The following is an 18,453-nucleotide window of genomic DNA, read 5'->3' as shown; positions in this document are numbered from 1 at the left end:
TTGATGTCCAGAGACGCAGTGTTACCGAGCTTCCGCCTCAGGGTTTTTGTTGGGCTGGACCCTCTGCCAAGGAGCATTTGTCATCTGTTTCCCAGCTAATTTCTACCCATCCTCAGGTCTTGGCCTACACGGAGAACTTCCTCCAGGAAGCCTTCCCTGATTCGCCAGGAACAGCATCCCTTCACTGCCCACAGCCCCGTGTGTCCCTGCTGGACAAGGGCCAGTTCAGTACATGTCCTCAGGCCTGGGCTGGGCCCTGCGGGGGCCCCCGGGGGCAGGAAGCAATGTGGGCGTGCTGTGGGGGAGAAGCTTCCTCGGCTTTGAAGAAGCAGCTCCTCCCTCCTGGCCCCTCTCAGTCCTTGCCCCCTCCCAGGGAGGGGAGGTGTAGCCAGAGCCTAGAGGGCAGAGGGTGGGGCATGGGTGTGAGTCACCGATGGGAACTCTGCAAGGCAGAGGGGCCGGGAAGCTGGACTTTGAGGAGCAGTACAGGGGGCTGTAGGTCCCGGAGCGGCCTGTGCTCTGGTCACCCGTGAGGCTGTACCCCAGGCCAGGGCCAGAGTGGAGGGACCGCAGAGACCAACCCTGCCGTTGGTCACCAGCCAGGGGCCAGACACAGACTGGGAAACCTGAGGACTACACCATCAGTCTCATTTTACAGGTGAGGAAACAGGCTCAGAGAAGGGAAGCTGCCCCGAGGTCTGGTAGCTCCTGCTGGACACCTGGCCAGGGGGTGGGGATGGCCTGACCCTCTGTTCTGCTCACCTACCCCCATTCCCCAGCTGCCCAGGTGATGGCCAGGGGAGCCCTGGCCTCACAGTCGTGCTTTGCAGGTGGACAGTGAAGGCCACTGAGAAGAGAGGCTGCTGGCCCTGCCCGGCTGCCCCTCATCTAAGCACACACTGAGACCAGGCCGGTGGGCAATGAGGCTGGGTGCCTTTATTGGCTGATACACATCTACCTCCTGGTGCCTGTCACAAGCCGTTGTGGGAGCAGGTGGCCCCTCCCTCTCCATGCCCCCTCCGCCTGGGACATGAGAAGGACTGAGGGTTCAGGGGTCAGAACTGAGACAAGGAGCCCTGAATGTCCAGTCAGATCAGGTAGCTTGACCTCAGGGCCAGGAACCCAGCACCAGAAAACAAGGAGACAAGGGATACAGGTGGGCCCCCCAGGTTTGGCTGGGGAGTGGGGAGGTGAGACTGCCCGCTCTCATCATCCCTGGGTGTGCTGAGGGCCGGGCAGAGCCCCAGCTTCCAACTCCCTCTGTTGCTTGGGGCCTGGATGGCCGGGCAGTTGATGAGAAGACAGAAGCTCCAAACCTGCCGCCCCTCCCCACAGGCCTGCATCACCCCATTTCACAGAGGGAAACTGAGGCCCAGGGCCCTGAGCAAGGCCTCACCTCTTGCCTGGACCACACCTCCCTCTCAGGCTCCAGTCCCTGCTCAGCCTCATAGGAGGCAGATGCGCATGGGGTGCCAGGACCAAGACATGCCCACCCCAAAGGCCTAGGTGGCAGAAGGGACCCTGAGGATATTAATAAATACGGATGGCGGACCTTGGAGGCAGCTGGCCAAGTCCAGGCTGGGAAGGGAAGCCTGGCCTGGCCCTCCCCAAGGGGCCACCACCACACTCAGTCTCTCTCGTTTCGGCTCCTGGGGGCCACAATCCGGTAGCTGGTGGCGTGTCCTCCCCTCTTGCCCCGCAGGAGGCTGGGGGTGCCCGTGCCGGCAGGGTCTGCCCCTGACCCCTCTGGTTCTGCGGGAGGGAAGGAAAGAGGCCGGGTTAGTGATGTCTGTGTGAGGTGCCCACCTTCCCTTGGCCCTCTGGGGGGTGGGGGGGTGGGGCTCTCTGCCCGAGTCTGAGAGGCAGAAGTGTGTGAAAAGAAGGAGGTCTGCAAAGCTGGTTAGTGCCCCTACCCCCAGGAGTTATTAGCCCCTAACCCAGCTAGAACACTCAGGGCCTCTATTTGATTTTCTCTGTCAAGTGGGGATCAATGAACCCACCATGTTTCTGAAATGCTTAGCATGGAGTAGATGCTCCATAAACAGTATAGCTCTTTTTTTCGTTAACATATCTTGGAGCGGAGGTGTGCCCTGAATCATTCCCATTTCAGAGCTGGGTAAACTAAGGCCAGGCATCAGCCTCACTCTTCCTCTCTCCTCAGGTTAGGCCACCTGTAGTGGGGAAGGGTTTAGGAAGGCCAGGCTCTGCCACTGACCTACTGTGTGGCTTTGGACCTCTGTCAGAGCCTCAGTTGTCTCATCTCTAAAACCAGGGGGACAGTGCCAGATACAGAGGCCCTGGCCAATTCCAGTAATTACTGAAGTCAGTTCCGATTTGGCTATGGTGAGATTATGCCCCAACCTGCAAATAAGCTGGCCCCCAAGAGTAAAACTGGATAATTGGCATTCTTCCCACCTGGAAAACTACTCAACCTTCAAAACGCAGATCAGGACCTACCTCTTCCAGGAAGCCTTATGTAACTATCACCTCAGTCCCTCTCAAAGTTAAATGAGGGGTTAGGCAGCTCAGAAGGATGGGTTGTTTTTCCAGGGGGAGGGCCCCAGGATGGAGGACTTGGCTGAGCCTTCGAAACCCTGTTCACAGGAGAGACACTTTGACTCTGGTGAGCACCAGCTTCCCACTGAAGGCAATGCCAGGGAGGGAGCTATACCCTCATACTCATAACTGTCTAGCGCTCTGACCCTGTGTCCCATGCACCTCTGGGCTGAGATTTGGGGCCCTTGGGGCAGACAGGTATCTGCAATCACAGTCAAGGAACATTTCATGCCCTAAAACAGGGAGCATAGGAGAAGGGTAGCTCAAAGCTCAGGTTCCAACATCAGCTCAGGCCAAGTCCCGGCCCCACCATGTCCCAGTTATGTGGCCTTGGGCAAGTCCCAGAACCTTTAAGCCTCATCTGGAATGTGGGGATGACACTCCTGTTGTCACACCCTTGCAGAGTGTTCAATGTGACCAAGAGTGGAAAGTGGTTTTCACAGTAAATGTTGGATTATTATGGTCACTAGGTTGGTGTGTTTTCAACCCAGGGCTCCTGCAGGTCTGGTCACTGTGAGTCAGTCATGAGATGCTGTTCTGACATGATCAAATTCAGGGCCTTGGTTTCTCCCGGGCCCCACTCAGTGCCTAGCAAAGCAGAGGGGTCAGGGAACCTTTGCCGATGGAGCCCAAAGAGCTGGCGCTTTAGAGGCCTGACCTAGGGCGGACCCCTGGCCTCACCACTACTATCCCTATGTCCCGGGGGAGTCACACGAGCCCTCTGAACCTGTGTTTCTTCATCTGTGAAGTGGGCACAGTATCGCCCACCTAGAAAGCTTGTTGCAAGGACTGGAGATGATGGATGTAAATTTCCCGGCCCAGGTAGACTGGATGTGTGACAGCTGTTACTATTATCATCATTATTGATTATAATCTAAACATGAGCCCCATCGGGGTCTTTTGTTAGCACCTGCTGTGTATGATGGGCCAATGGGGAAGGCTCCATCTCCTCTACTCCCCTCCTCCTGGCCACACTGCCAGGTGCCTGGCACTTCCTCCCTGGGCTGCTGGCGACAGAGCCGGCTGAGGGGGGCAGAGCACAGATCCAAGGCCACAGTGTGTCCCTTCTGACTCCCCTCCCAATCCTCCTGAGAGGGGAATCGGGGGACACCTGACAAGGAGCTGAGCGCCTGGGATTTGGTCCTTGGTCCTTCCTCTGGGAGAGGGGAGGAGGTCTGGGAGATGGTCTGAGTTTTCAGAAGTTGGGGAAGCCCTGGGGCATGGCGAGAGCAGCTTTGGAAGCAGAACCCACACACCTTCCCACCTCTAGGCCTTTGTCCCCACGGGGGCTGTCCTCCCACCTCTTCCTCCTGGCACACTTGTAGGGACCTTCCATGACTAATGCAAGGGTCCCATCTTCCAGGAAGGCTTCTCCTCACACACATCCTTTGGTGCTCCTGTACCCAATGGCCCTCATCTCTATAGATGCTGAGGATTGCCCACCACCCGATGGGTAGCTCCCCAAGGCAGGTACCCTGAGATCTGCCTCAGACCCAGCCTGCAGTAGGTGTGCCCTACAGTTTTGCCAAATGAAGGAGGCTTGGCTCTAACCTTGGCTCTCCTTCCTGCTGGGGGCCTCAAATTTCCCCATCTGTAAAATAGATGGGAGGTTGGACATGATGTCTGAGGCTGTGTGCACTGATACGCTAGGACTGGGCTGAGAGATGGGGCAGCTGGGAGAAGGGCTGGGGCCTCTTCATGGGTAGATGAGGAACAGGGTGGCCAATCCCTGACTCTCTCCAGGGCCAGCCACAGGCTCCAGTTTAATGTGGAGAGACCTCCTTAGGACCACTGTGACAGCCATGTGGTGTCTAACCTCCTTCCGTGCCTCCCTGACCTACCTTCGAGGACCTTCTCAAACGGGGCCCTGCCAGATCTTCTAGCCTCTGTTCTCACCCTCAGCAACCTCACGGAACTGTCCCTCTAGGTTCTCTCTGGTCTCCTGGCTTTTGTCCATGCTGTTCCTCTGCCTGTTCACTTGCCCCTGATCCTTGCCTTTCAGGTCTCCACTTAGACGCCTCCTCCTCCAGGAAGCCCTCCTGAGATGCCCTCTGCCACCCCCCAGCCTGCATCAGGAGCACTTGTGGGCTTTGGTGGCCACCTGTATTCACTCCACTGTGGTATTCATCACCCTAGGTTTAACGCCCAGTTCCAGGGCTTCCCCCCAGCACCCTAAGCTCCATGACAGCAGGACCCTGTCTGTCTTATCTGTCGGAGCCTGTGCCAGCGAGGTACCTGGCACAGAGCAGGTGCTCATTCACTCAAGAACTAGTTACCAGAACCTCCTCTGTGCCAGACACCGTCTGCTGGCCGGATGGAAGGGCCGAAGAGTGGCTGTCTGCTAGTCTGGATCCAGTATTGGGAGGCGCCTTCTGTGTCCCCAGGCCCTTCCCAGGCCCTTCCTGGCAGGGGCTGCCCCTGCCTGCCCACCCTGCCGTTACCTGGCCAGATGATGGCTTCCAGCAGGGTGACCCGTCTGGCCAGGAGCTCCAGCTGAGCCTGCTGCTGCAGGAAGCTCTGTAAGCTAGGAGCCTGATGGGAGATCGAGAAGAGCAGACGGTGCGTGTCCGGCCTCCGGGGGCTGGGCTGGGCACCGAGGGAGGGGGGTGGGGCCAGTTCCCGCTGGCTTCCGGGCAGGAGCCTGGGCGTGAGTCTCTGTTGGGACCTTGGCTGCTCCTTCTAAGTGGGGACGGGACTCGCTTGGCTCCTCAAGTGACCAGATAGGTGGAGAACTAGTGGGTGAATGCCTGGGGGAGGGTCTCTCAGGCCACTAAAGGGGGACCCTGGGGCCAGGATGGCCTGCCCAGTGAGAGCCTCTGGGGTCAGAACTGGTGGGTGGTACATTACCCAGAGTCCCCTGGGACCTGAGCCTGGCTCTGTCACCCACAGTCCCCTGCACTTCTGGAGTCTAGCCCCATGACCTGTTGTCCTGTGGGCCTGCAGACTGGCTCTGTTCCCCACAATTTCTCTTGAGCTGAGGCCTGACTGGGGTCTGGATTCATTACCCATAATCCTCCTGGGGGCCTGGGCTCTGACGTTATTACCCACAACCCCCTGCACTGTTGCAGTCTGGCTCTGTTACCCACAATCCCCTGCAGCTCTGGAGTTTGGCTCCATTGCCCATAATTCCTTTCAGACTTGAAATCTGTCACCTCTGGTTCCCCTGCAGGCCTGGAAACCACATTACCCACAATGTCTGGAGCCCCAGGTCTTACCACAGGGGTGGGGGCCTGGGTTTCTAGGGCCACCCCCTTCACCTGTGGACAAGGGACCAGTCACTGAGAGATGGGTGGTCTTGACCTTTCAGGTCCCCACCTGGAGAAGGGCAGGTACCTTATCCAGCCTCTTGACTGGACCCAGGCAGCTCCACCCTGGAGGGCCTGGGGAAGCCTGGCAGGCGGGGGCTGGGCTGTCTGTCCGTCTGTCTGTCTCTACTCACCATAGAGCCCAATCATTGTTTCCAAGATTAAAACCCTCTCAGCTAAAATCTTCAAAGCCTCGCGTAGTTGGTGCAACCCCTCCCCCTGTGGAGGAAAGAGACAGATGCAGCCGTGAAGGGGGCAGGGGAGGGGGCCCTGCAAAGCTTGTTGGAGGCCCATGCCCCGCCCTGGACATGCACCTGCAGCCCCACACCACCTGCCACAGCCCAGGGCCCACGGACAGCCGGGACAAGACCAGGAGAGGATGGGAGGGGGACAAGGCAGGCGGAAGCAACCTCCTCAGTAGGATCCCACCCAGCTGGCTGCTCTTTCCTCACACCACTGCAAATCCTGCTGCACTGGGGGCGGGGAGAGGCCAGTCTGCAGGGGCGGCACTGCTGTCCCAGAGCCTGCCACAGAACCTGCCCAGAGGTTGCCGCAGAGCCCCGGCCCCTCCTCCATCTCTGTTGCCTGAAACCAGTTGTTCTCACATCATCTGCATGATTCCTGCCACATCCCTGGGCCACTTGTACTCTTCTTTACTTAACAGTCTTTAAACTGACTCAGTTTTGCCTTAAATACTGTATTTGTCTCACCCTAATTAACTCCATTGGTGGGATCAGGCTACTTACCGATATCCTTCCCACTCATGTCCAAATGAACATGTAAGAGTAAAATCAGAAAATGTTTGTGTGGCATCGCTGTTGGGAAGCCAGGCTTAAAATGCCGGCAAAGCTGAAGTTCAGGCCCAGGTGCCCCCGCCCCAGCCCTTCTGAGCCCATCCCTCCCTGGGCTCTGACTACTCCAGGTCCATATGCTGCACATCCCGGAGCCCAGCCCTCAGCCCCGCCCTCTCTTCTCAGCTGAGTCTCCAGCACCCAGGCCCCGGGGATGCGGCAGCGGCCCTCAGACCCCTCTCCTAGGCCTCCCTGCTCTGGGGTCTCCTGTCTCAAGTGGTGCCGGTGTTGGCCAGGGACCGCTAGCTGGCCCTCGCCTTCACTTCTTCCCAGTGTCTGTCTGTCTGTCCTTTCCTCCCCCAGCATAGGGTCCATGGTCTTGCCAAAACTCCACACTCCCTCACTCCTTCCTCTTTCCGAGTCCAGACTAAAGCTATTTCCGGAATGTAGATATCGTAATTCTGACAGAGCACCGGGACGGCAACAGAACTATTCCAGACCTGACACATCTGGGAGTCTCTCTCAGAGTGCTTTACTTAGTACAGATTAAATGAAGGGATGAGGTATAATATGCATCTTGGTACAATTACTACCTTCAAGGAAGCTGTTCCCACAAAAACATCTAACAATCAAGAGTCCTCCCAACATGTCTGTTCTGAGCAAGCCCACTGTAGCCATGCTGAGACTGTCCCTTATGATCTGGCTGTCCTGTCCACATCACATGGATGGGGCCACTGACTGGCCATTGGGCCTGGGGGTCACCGGGTCACACTAAAGTAATCTCTCTTCAAGTATTACACCCATCTAAACATGGATGACCTTCAAAAATTACATTAAGCCACTGCCAGCATCAACAATGGGACAAGCTGATGTCATGAGCCTCCTGATGAGATGCAATAAGAGGGCACTACATCCCCAGTTAGTGCACCTGCCAAGGGTATTTAACCTGCATCTCATCACGAGGGAACAGTCAGACAAATCTAGACAGTGGGACAGTCACAAAATGACAAAGTCAAGAGAAAGAAGAAAAGGGCAGGGGGCCTATTTTAGATTAAAAGAACCTAGAGACGTGACAACCAAATGCAACACATGAATCTTGATTGATCTTGTTTTTTTTTTTTAAACCAGCTACAAAAGGCATTTTGGGGACAATGGGTAAAATTTATATATAAGCTGTATATTAAGTGGCATCATTTCACTGAATTAATGTCACCTTTCTCAGGTGTGACAGTGTTACTGCGGCTCTTTGGGAGAATGTCCATATTCTTTCAAGACACATGCTGATGTGTCAGGGGAGATGTGGATGAGGTCTGCAACTTACTTTCAAATGGATTAGAAAAAAAAAGATCTATAGGACTTCCCTGGTGGCGCAGTGGTTGAGAATCTGCCTGCCAATGCAGGGGACACGGGTTCAAGCCCTGGTCTGGGAAGATCCCACATGCCGCGGAGCAACTCGGCCCGTGAGCCACAATTACTGAGCCTGCGCGTCTGGAGCCTGTGCTCCGCAACAAGAGAGGCTGCGACAGTGAGAGGCCCGCGCACCGCGATGAAGAGCTGCCCCCGCTTGCCGCAACTGGAGAAAGCCCTCGCACAGAAACGAAGACCCAACACAGCCATAAATAAATAAATAAATTAATTAATTAATTAAAAAAAAAAAGATCTATAGATATATAAAGAGCGAAAGAACAAAAGCAGCAAAATACTAATAACTGGTCAGTCTAGAAGAAGGGTACAAGGATAGTCATTGTACCAAATTTTCTATATATTTGAAAATTTTCAAAGCAAAAATATGGGGGAAAATGCCAAAAAAATATTCTGGGTGGGTGGCCTGCTGTTTGCACCGATGACGTCCCAGTGCCCTCCAATCCTGGCCTGAGTGTCCAGGGCCTGTTGGACACCCCCACTCAGCTGTCACGTAGACATTCCCCATTCTCCATGGAGAAAACTCAGCAGGCCAGCTTCTCCTGGCTCTCTTCTCTCTTTTACTATTGTAAACGTCTCCCTTAACTTCTCGCTCCCCTCTCCACAGCCAGACAAGTACCCAAGTGTCTCTCAGCTCCACTGACATCTGTCCCTCTTCACTGTCCCCCTTCCAGTTCCGGCCCCCACAGCCTCTTGCCAAGGTGACCAGGACAGCCTCCTGTCTAGTCTCTCTTTCTGCTCCCTTCTCCCATCCTTTCTCCACATGGCAATCAGAGGGATCTTTTGCAAACAAAAATCTGACCATGTCACTTCCCTACTTATAAATATTTCAATGACTCCCATAGAACAAAGTTCAAATTCCTCAGCATGGCCTCTTAAGTCCTAAAAGCCTCTATGACCTCTGTCTCACTCCTTGCCTGTCACACTCTGTCACTCCAAGTATTTGCAGCTCCTCAAACACCCTGGGCCCCAGGGTGCCCCAGGGCCTTTGCATGTGATGTTTCCTCTCCTCTGCGTGAACACCCCTTGCCAGGCTTCAGCCTGGGTCTCCTTATCCAAGAAGATGCTAAATCCACCCCTCCACAATCATAGCTGAGCTCCCCCTGTCCTGTCACTGCTGGTTACTGGTCTGTTTCCCCCCACCCCACTGTGACCACCCTGAGGATGGGGACTGTGTCCAAATCACATCTATGTCCACAGTGCCCAGCCTGGGGCCTGGCACCCACCAAGGAGGCGCTTGGGGAAAGTTAGCTGGCTCCCTCAGTCCTGGGAGCTGAAAAGCCTGGGCTTCAGTTCAAGCTCTGCCAACAATTCACTCTGTGGAGCTGGGCCTCAGTTTTTCCTGTCTGAATAAGGGGTATGAGCTTTGGTCTAGATGGGCCAGCTGAGCCCCGTCACTCCCAGGCAGTGCCTGCAGTGCATCTTCATGACCACTGGGTGTCAATGCTGAGCCACAGCCAGGTCAGTGGCTCCAAAAGCTTCACTAAGTGGGGGTTGGTAGGTGGAGTGTGTATAGGAGCCCTCAGGCCTCTTCCCCACACAGACCTCATCCCCACCTGCCCGCAACAGAGCTGGTCGCCCAGCCCCCAAAGCCTCATGCAGCCCCCAGCCCAGCGGGTCCCCTCCCAGGCAGGTGGCAAGCAGGGGCAGAAGTGCAGGTGGGTGAGGGGAAAGCAGGTGGATGGGCAGGGGCCCTGCTACCTCTTGGGGGGGGCCCCTCCCACAGGTGGTCCTGAGTTTGAAGTCTGTTCTGGGAGAGCTCAGGCATCTGTTCTCCTGTTGGGACCCCCATATAGGGATGGGGCTGCCCAGCCTAATTCAGCCTTCATCCCACCTCTCCCACCTCCTCTGGGCTGGGTGAAAAATGTGTTTCCAAACGAAAGGTCTCTGGGAGAGGTCAGTGAAGGGGCCTAGAGGAAGCAGAGGGCTGGGATCACATAGGTCTAGCTGACCCCCAGCCCAGCTCACACCCAAGCAGGCAGTATGCTTAAGAGGCTCTGGAGCCACTAGGGGGTAGAGGGTGGGTAAGGGAGTGGGGTGGCAGTGAGGGGCTGGGAGAGGCTTGCCAGAGAGGTAGCAGGACCCCAGAAGTCATGGAAAGACATGGGGGAGGGCTCGTGCAGGGTGGGGGGCTCCCACGGCTGTATCCATCACTGACCCCACAATCAGGAGCAGAAAGGGCAGGGCAGGCGCTGGGTGCTTCCCATGTCTTCATTAACTAATGCATCCCAGGAAGTAGGGCGTCCCAGCCAGACTGCACCAGGGAGAGGGGTGGAGGAGGGAGGGAGGCACAATACCAGCCTCCAAAAGAACTCCCCAGTTGCCTCTCCTGTCTACCCCCATCCCATCCAGTTTTCCAAATGTCTCCTATGTCAGTGATGGTTTCCAGGTCCCTGCACCATGGGGCTTTTAGTCCTCCCCCCATGTCTCCTGGGTGGGTGATTCCTAGGCCCTGAAATTCATTCACTGCAAGTCTCTCTCGTGATTGTGAAGGTTCTAGGATTCCACATGTGGTTTCTAGGTCCCCTTTCCCATTTATTCTATGTCTGCTGTGTATGTGACAGTTTCTAGGCCTCCCTTCCCAGTCTTCATGGGCTTCCTTTGTGTACAGTGGTTTCTAGATCCCCCATCTCATTTTCCATGGTTCTCTGGTGCGTATGGCAGTTTCTAGGCCTCTCCTCCCACTCCTCATGGGTCTCCTGTGTATGTGATGGTGTCTGGGACCTCATGTTAATTATAGGTCTTTTGGGTACAATGGATCTAGGTCCCCTGGCCTCATTTACCATGTACAATGTGTCCATGGTGGTTTCCAGGTCTCCCTTCCTGTGATTCACATGTGTATGGTGGTGTCTAGTGCCCTGTCCCTTTTACCGAAGCGCTCCTGTGTACCTCAGCATTTCTACACCTCCCTTCCTCTGCTTCATGGCTCTCCTAAGGCCTCCTGTCCCGTTCTTCTGTGTGGATATTGTTTTCATGCTTCCCTTTCTTTTGCAGACAGGGGAGCAGAAGCCAAAGCCCTTGCTGGGAGGGGGCTATGGAGGCAGGGGATGCAGTCTGGACTGGGTCAGCCCAAACTGCCCAGGAGGAACTGGCAGGGTCACCCTGGCCTGGAAAGGCCACAGAAGGAAGGCAGAGATAGGGATAAAGACAGAGAGAGAGAATGTAGGGTCTGCTGATAAGGCTGGCCCTGCCCACTGGGGAGGGATAGGGTTGGGGAGGACGCTGGGGCTGAGAACTGGCAAGGCTCCCCACTTGGAGACCAGGTTGCAAAGGGGATTTGGATGGGGTGCCCCCACCCCCAAATAATCTCCTGAGTGTCCAGGGCGGGGGGGCAGTGGGAGGTCAGTGCTGGGCTAGAGCTTACCCAGTGGCTCTTCTCACCAGGGTCTCCTTTGGGGCCAGGTTCTCCCTGCAAGGAGAGAGAGGTAGGACCAGTGAGAGAGGCGAGGGTGGAGAGAGGAAGAGAGGCTGAGCAAGGATGAGACAGAGAGTAGCTCGTTTGGGCGAGATAAAAATGCAAAAAAACAACTGTTTGAAGGCAATGGAAAGTGATAAAGAGCAGCCAGTAACTGAAGGATATCTGACCTTAGAAAGAAGGGAACCGCACTGGGTAACATCAGTATATTTATGGCTTTTCCTCTGAGGGCTCATCCCAGCCGCCTCTGCCTGGCAAACAGCTCAAGCAGGAAGCTTTAGTCTTATTGGCCTGAGGAGTCAGAGGTTGGGGTCAAGACTGCCAAAGAAGGAGGAAATTGAGGGGAAATGCTGGAAAGCAGGGAGCCACAGTAAGGGAGCAAAATCTGTATAAATACTCCACTCTAATCCTTGGATGGTCCGTGAACTGCCCATCCTAAACTCACAAAGCTGAGTTGGAGCCACACCGTAGAGCAAAACTCAACACTCTTCAGAGGAAGACTGTCTTCACTATATTGTCTATATTGTTCAGGATGCAATACAAAATTATTAGACATGTGAAGAAATGGAAAAATGTGACCCATATGCAAGAGAAAAATCAGTCAGTAGAAACAGATCCATAGCCAACCCAGGTACTGGAATTACCAGACATGGAGATTAAAATATCAGTGACAACTATGTTAAAGGATATAGTGGAGGGACTTCCCTGGTGGTCCAGTGGTAAAGAATCCACCTTCCAATGCAGGGGATGTGGGGCAACTAAGCCTGCACGCCACAACTACTGAGCTCGCGCTCCTCAACTAGAGAGCCTGCATGCCGCAAACTACAGAGCCCATGCACCCCAGAGGCGGCATGCCACAACTAGAGAAGAGAAAACCCGCACGCCACAACTAGAGAGAATCATGCGTGCCGCAGTGTAGAGCCCGTGTGCCGCAACAAAAGATCCCGCCTGCCACAACTAAGACCCAACGCAGCCAAAAATAAAAAAATTTAGGGCTTCCCTGGTGGCGCAGTGGTTGAGAATCTGCCTGCCAATGCAGGGGACACGGGTTCAAGCCCTGGTCTGGGAGGATCCCACATGCCGCGGAACAGCTGGGCCCGTGAGCCACAATTACTGAGCCTGCGCGTCTGGAGCCTGTGCTCCGCAACAAGAGAGGCCGCGATAGTGAGAGGCCCGCGCACCGCGATGAAGAGTGGCCCCCGCTTGCCACAGCTAGAGAAAGCCCTCGCACAGAAACGAAGACCCAACACAGCCATAAATTAATTAATTAAAATTAAAAAAAAAAAGAGCAGAGTTAATATACCAGCTTTAAAAAAAAAAATTTAAAAAATAAAAGAATCTAGTGGAATTGATACAATGGGTGATGAGATGGGGAATTTCAGGAGGGATGCAAAAATTATGAAAAAAGAATCAAATGGAAATCCTGGAAATGAAAATGATAATACTTGAAATAAAAAATTCATTAGCTGGGATTAACTGAATATGTGCCATAACAGAAGAAAGAATCAATTAACTTGACGACAGGTCAATGCAATAATTCTAAGTGAAGCACAGAGAGAAGAAAGATTTTTTTAAAAATTAACAGAGCCTCAGACTTCCCTGGTGGCGCAGTGGTTAAGAATCCGCCTGCCAATGCAGGGGACACGGGTTCAAGCCCTGGTCCGGGAAGATTCCACATGCTGTGGAGCAACTAAGCCCATGCGCCACAACTACTGAGACCGCGCCCTAGAGCCCGCGAGCCACAACTACTGAGCCTGCGTGCCACAAATACTGAAGCCCACGCACCTAGAGCCCATCCTCTGCAACAAGAGAAGCCACGGCAATGAGAAGCCTGCGCACCACAACAAATAGTAGCTCCCACTCGCCACATCTAGAGAAAAGCCCGCGCACAGCAACAAAGACATAGTAGCTCCCACTCGCCACATCTAGAGAAAAGCCCGCGCACAGCAACAAAGACCCAATGCAGCCAAAAATAAAATAAATTAATTTTTTAACAAAAGTGGGAGTAGCTATATTAATTTCAGACAGAGCACACCTCAGAGCAAGGAAAGTTATCGTGGATATAGAGGGATCACCACTCCATGAAAGCATAACAATCCTTAATGTGTATGCACTTTACAACAGCATCAAAATATGTGAGGCCAAAACCGATAGAACTGCAAAGAGAAATAGATAAATCCACCAATGCCATTAATCAACCAGATAAAATTGACATCTGTAGACCACTTCATCCAACAATAGCAGATTACACATTCTTCTCAAGCTCACATGGAACATTCACCAAGATAGACCACATTCTGGCCCATAAAATATATCTCAACAAATTAAAAAGAATAAAAATCATACAATGTACGCTCTTAGACCACAATGGAATTAAACTAGAAATCCCTAACAAAAAGATAACTGGAGGGAATTCCCTGGTGGTCCAGTGGTTAGGACTCCAAGCTTCCATTGCAGGCGGCATGGGTTCGATCCCGGGTCGGGGAATTAAGATCCCACAAGCCGCGAGGCACAGCCCCCCTCACAAAAAAAGATAACCGGAAACTCCCCCAATACTTGGAGATTAAACAAAAGACTTCTAAATAACACATGGGCCAAAGAACAAATCTCAAGAGAAATTTTAAAATACTTTGAACTACATGAAAATAAAAATGCAACTTAGCAAAATTTGTGGGAGATAGTGAAAGCAGTGCTTAGAGGGAAACTTAGTATAAATCTACACTAGTCAAGACAGTGTGGTATTGGCTAAAGAACAGTCAAATAGATTAATGGAACAGAATAGAGAGCCCAGAAATAGACCCACATAAATATAGTTGACTGATCTTTGACAAAGGAGCAAAGGCAATACAATGGAGCAAAGGTAGTCTTTTCCACAAATGATGCTGGAACAACTGGACATATAAATGCAAAAACATGAATCTAGACACAGACCTCATATTCTTCACAAAAATTAACTCAAAATATATCACAGACCTAAATGTAAAATGCAAAACTATAAAATTCGTAGAAGATAACATAGGAGAAAACCTTGATGACCTTGGGTTTGATGATGACTTTTTAGATACAACTCCAGAAGCACAATCCATGAAAGAAATCATTGATAAGCTGGACTTCATTAAAATTACAAACTTCTGCTCTGCAAAAGTGAATGTCAAGAGAATTAGAAGACAAGTTATAGACTTGGAGAAAATATTTGCAAAAGATACATCTGATAAAGGTGTACAAAGGTGTATCTCTGTATATGCAAAATATACAAAGAACTCTTAAAATTCAACAAGAAGAAAACAAACAACCCAATTTAAAAAGCTTTTGCACAGGAAAGGAAACCATCAACAAAATGAAAAGGCAACCTATGAAATCGGAGAAGATATTTGCAAGCCACATGTCCAATAAGGAGTTAATATCCAAAATATATAAGGAAGTTATACAACTCAATAGCAAAACCCCCAAATAAGCCAATTAAAAAATGGGCTAAGGACCTGAATAGACATTTTTGCAAAGAAGACATACAAATGGCCAATAGGTATGTGAAAAGATGCTCAACATCACTAGTCATCAGGAATATGCAAATCAAAACCACAACTTGAGCTATCACTTCATACCTGTTAGGATGTCTGTTATCAAAAAGATGAGAGATAACAAATGCTGGTGAGAATGTGGAAAAAGGGGAACACTTGTATACTGCTGGTGGAAATGTAAACTGGTACAGCCATTATGGAAAACAGTATGGAGATTCCTCAAGAAATTAAAAATAGAACTACTGTATGATCCAGCAATCCCACTTCTGGTTATCTATCCAAAGGAAAGGAAATCACTGTCTTGAAGACGTATGTTCATTGCAGCATTATTCATGATAGCCAAGATATGGAAAGAACCTGTGTCCATTGATTGATGAACAGATAAATACTATGTGGGTTACACACACACACACACACACACACACACACACACACACACACACACAGGAATATTATTCAGCCTTAAAAAAGAAGGAAATCCTGCCATTTGTGAACACATGGATGAATCTGGAGGGCATTATGCTAAGTGAAATAAGCCAGACAGAGAAAGACAACTACCGTGTGGTATCACTTATATGTGGAATACGAAAAAAAAAGAAAAGAAAAGAAAAGTTGAACTCAGAGAAACAGTAGAACGGTGGTTGCCAGGGACTGGATTGTGGGGAGGGAAGGAATGGAGAAAGGTTGGTAAAAGGGTACAAACTTTCAGTTATAAGATGACTAAGCTCTTTTTTTTTTCCTTTTGGCTGCATCGTGCAGCTTGAGGGATCTTAGTTCCCCGACCAGGGATTGAACCCAGGGCAGTGAAAGTGCCAAGTCCTAACTACTAGACTGCCAGGGAACTCCCAGATGACTAACTTCTAATCTAAGGATCTAAGATATAGTATGGTGACCATAGTTTCTTACAAAAACTTACAAAAAAGTTTATAAAACTAAACATACTCTTACCATATGATCCAGCAATTGCACTCATTGGTATTTAACCAAATTAATTGAAAAGTTATGTCCACACAAAGACCTACTCTTGGATGTTTATAGCAGCTTTATTCACTATTGCCAAAACTTGGAAGCAACCAAGATGTCCTTCAGTAGGTGAATGGATAAATGAACTGTGGTACATACCATGGAATATTATTCAAACCAAAAAAAAAAGTGCTATCAAGCCATGAAGAGACACGCTGGAACCTTAAATGTGTACTACTAAGTGAAAAAAGCCAATCTGAAAAGGCTGCATACTGTATTATTCCAGCTATATGACATTCTGGAAAAAGCAAAAATGTGGAGACAGTTAAAAGATCAGGCGTTAGAAGGGAGAGAGGGATGAATAAGCAGAGCACAGAGGATTTTTAGGGCAGTGAAATATTCTATATGATACTACAATGGTGTATACATGTCATTATACATCTATTAATACCCATAGAATGTACAACACCAAGAATGAATCCTAATGTAAATTATGGACTTTGGGGGATAATGACATGACAATGTGGGTTCATCAACTGTATCAAATGCACCACTGTGATGTAAGATGTCGATGGTGGGGTAGGCTATCCACGTGTGGGGACAGGGAGTATATGAGAATTCTCTGTACTTTCTACTCAATGTTGCTGTGAACTCAAAAAATGCTGTAAAAAAGAATTTTATTCATTAAACAAAACAACCAACGAAAAACACAACCCAGCAACCTTACAGATCCGGGAATCTCAGCCAACCTGAAGCAGGATAAACACAAAGAAAATCACAGCCAACTACATCATGATCAATCTGATGAAAACCAAGGGTAAAGAGAAAGTCTTAAATGCCTAAGGAAAAAAAGACATATTATGTACAGGGGAAAAACAATAAGAATGACAGTCAGTTTCTCATGAGAAATTGTAATTGTCTACGTAAGCCAGAGGACCACGGAACAACATCTTTAAAGTAATAAAGGGCGATAAAACTGCCAACCTATCATTTTATATCCACTGAAAATATCTTTCAAAAATTAAGGTTAAATACAGTTTTAGATAAACAAAAGCAGTGAGGATTTGTTGCCAGCAGACCCACACTACAAAAGAGGCTAAAGGATGTTCTTTAGGCTCAAGAGAGATGATACGATATGAAAATCTGGATCTACAGGAAGGTATAAAGAGTATAGAAACGATAAATACATCATGAGATGTAAAAGACTATTTTTCTTTGTTTTTTAAACTTCTTTAAAAGTCAACTGTTTAAAGCAATAACAACAATGTATTGAGGATTTATAACAAATACAGAAGTAAAATATATGATGGCAATAGCACAAGGACAGAAGGGAGTGAATTATACAGTTGCAACGTTCTTATATATACATGAAGAGGTATAATACTAATTCAAGTAAAAGGATGCATATTATTATCCTTAGAGCAACCATGAAAAAAATAACACAAAGAGGTATAGTGAAAAAGTCATTAGTAGAGACAACACAGGACAATTCTCAATCCAAAAGAAGGCAGGGAATCTAAAAAAAAAGGTACAAATGAACTTATTTACAAAGCAGAAATAGAGTCACAGATGTAGAAAACAAACTTACGGTTACCAGGGAGGAAAGGGGGGAGGAGGGATAAATTGGGAGACTGGGATTGACATATACACACTACTGTATATAAAATAGATAACTAATAAGGACCTACTGTATAGCACAGGGAACTCTACTCAATACTCTGTAATGACCTATACGGGAGAAGACTCTAAAAAAGAGCAGGTATTTGTATATGTATAACCGATTCACTTTGCTGTATACCTGAAACACAACATTGTAAATCAACTATACTCCAATAAAAATTTTTTTTTAAATCTAAAATAAAAAAAAAGAAGGCAGGAAAAGAAGGGAAAAAAAAGAAATAAAGGAGAGCTTGGGGTAAACAGAACACAAATAGCCAGATAGTTGACTTAAACAGAACCATATCAATAATAATATACATCACTAAATGTAAATGGAGGGACTTCCCTGGTGGCACAGTGGTTAAGACTCCATGCTCCCAATGCAGGGGGCCTGGGTTCGATCCCTGCTCAGGGAACTAGATCCCACATGCATGCTGCAACTAAGAGTTCACATGCTACAACTAAGGAGACCACGAACTGCAACTAAGGAGCCCGTGAGCTGCAACTAAGGAGCCTGCCTGCTGCAACTAAGACCCAGCGCAACCAAATAAATAAATAAATGTAAATGGGGAATTCCCTGGTGGTCCAGTGGTTAGGACTCTGTGTTTTCACTGCCAAGGGCGCGGGTTCAATCCCTTGTTGGGGAGCTAAGATCCTGCAAGCTGGGCAGTGGCCAAAAAAAAAAAAAAAAAAAGTAAATGAACTCAATAGTTAGACTGTTTTAAAAAAAAAAGCAAGACTCAAGTATGTCTTTTTTCTTTTTTTTGGCCGCAACACGCAGCATGCAGGATCCCAGTTCCCTGACCAGGGCTCGAACCCATGTC

The 18,453-nt window shown here is 49.9% G+C and overlaps 1 protein-coding gene across 9 annotated transcripts in view; it reads right to left on the bottom strand.

Annotated features, from left to right (window-relative positions):
- Positions 1–911: 911 nt before the first annotated feature.
- The window catches only part of LOC309639271 (kremen protein 1), a 145,760-nt gene continuing 128,218 nt past the window's right edge, over positions 912–18,453 (bottom strand). For 3 of the 9 annotated variants that reach the window (XM_082416287.1, XM_082416286.1, XM_082416283.1), the window contains 3 exons: positions 11,439–11,483; positions 4,998–5,088; positions 912–1,752 (listed from right to left, as the gene is read on the bottom strand). In XM_082416287.1, coding sequence (XP_082272413.1) covers positions 1,628–1,752; positions 4,998–5,088; positions 11,439–11,483 — 261 coding nt within the window. In that variant the 3' untranslated portion in view covers positions 912–1,627. Of the gene's footprint in view, positions 1,753–4,997; positions 5,089–5,995; positions 6,081–10,232; positions 10,329–11,438; positions 11,484–18,453 lie in introns of those variants that run through there. The other 6 variants (XM_082416288.1, XM_082416285.1, XM_082416284.1 and 3 more) reach the window with 4 other exon arrangements.

The sequence above is a fragment of the Balaenoptera physalus genome (assembly GCF_965194825.1).
Source record: "Balaenoptera physalus genome assembly, chromosome: 12".
NCBI lineage: Eukaryota > Metazoa > Chordata > Mammalia > Artiodactyla > Balaenopteridae > Balaenoptera > Balaenoptera physalus.
The sequence above is the reverse complement of the archived record's forward strand: the minus strand, read 5'-3'. Positions and strand labels throughout refer to the sequence as shown.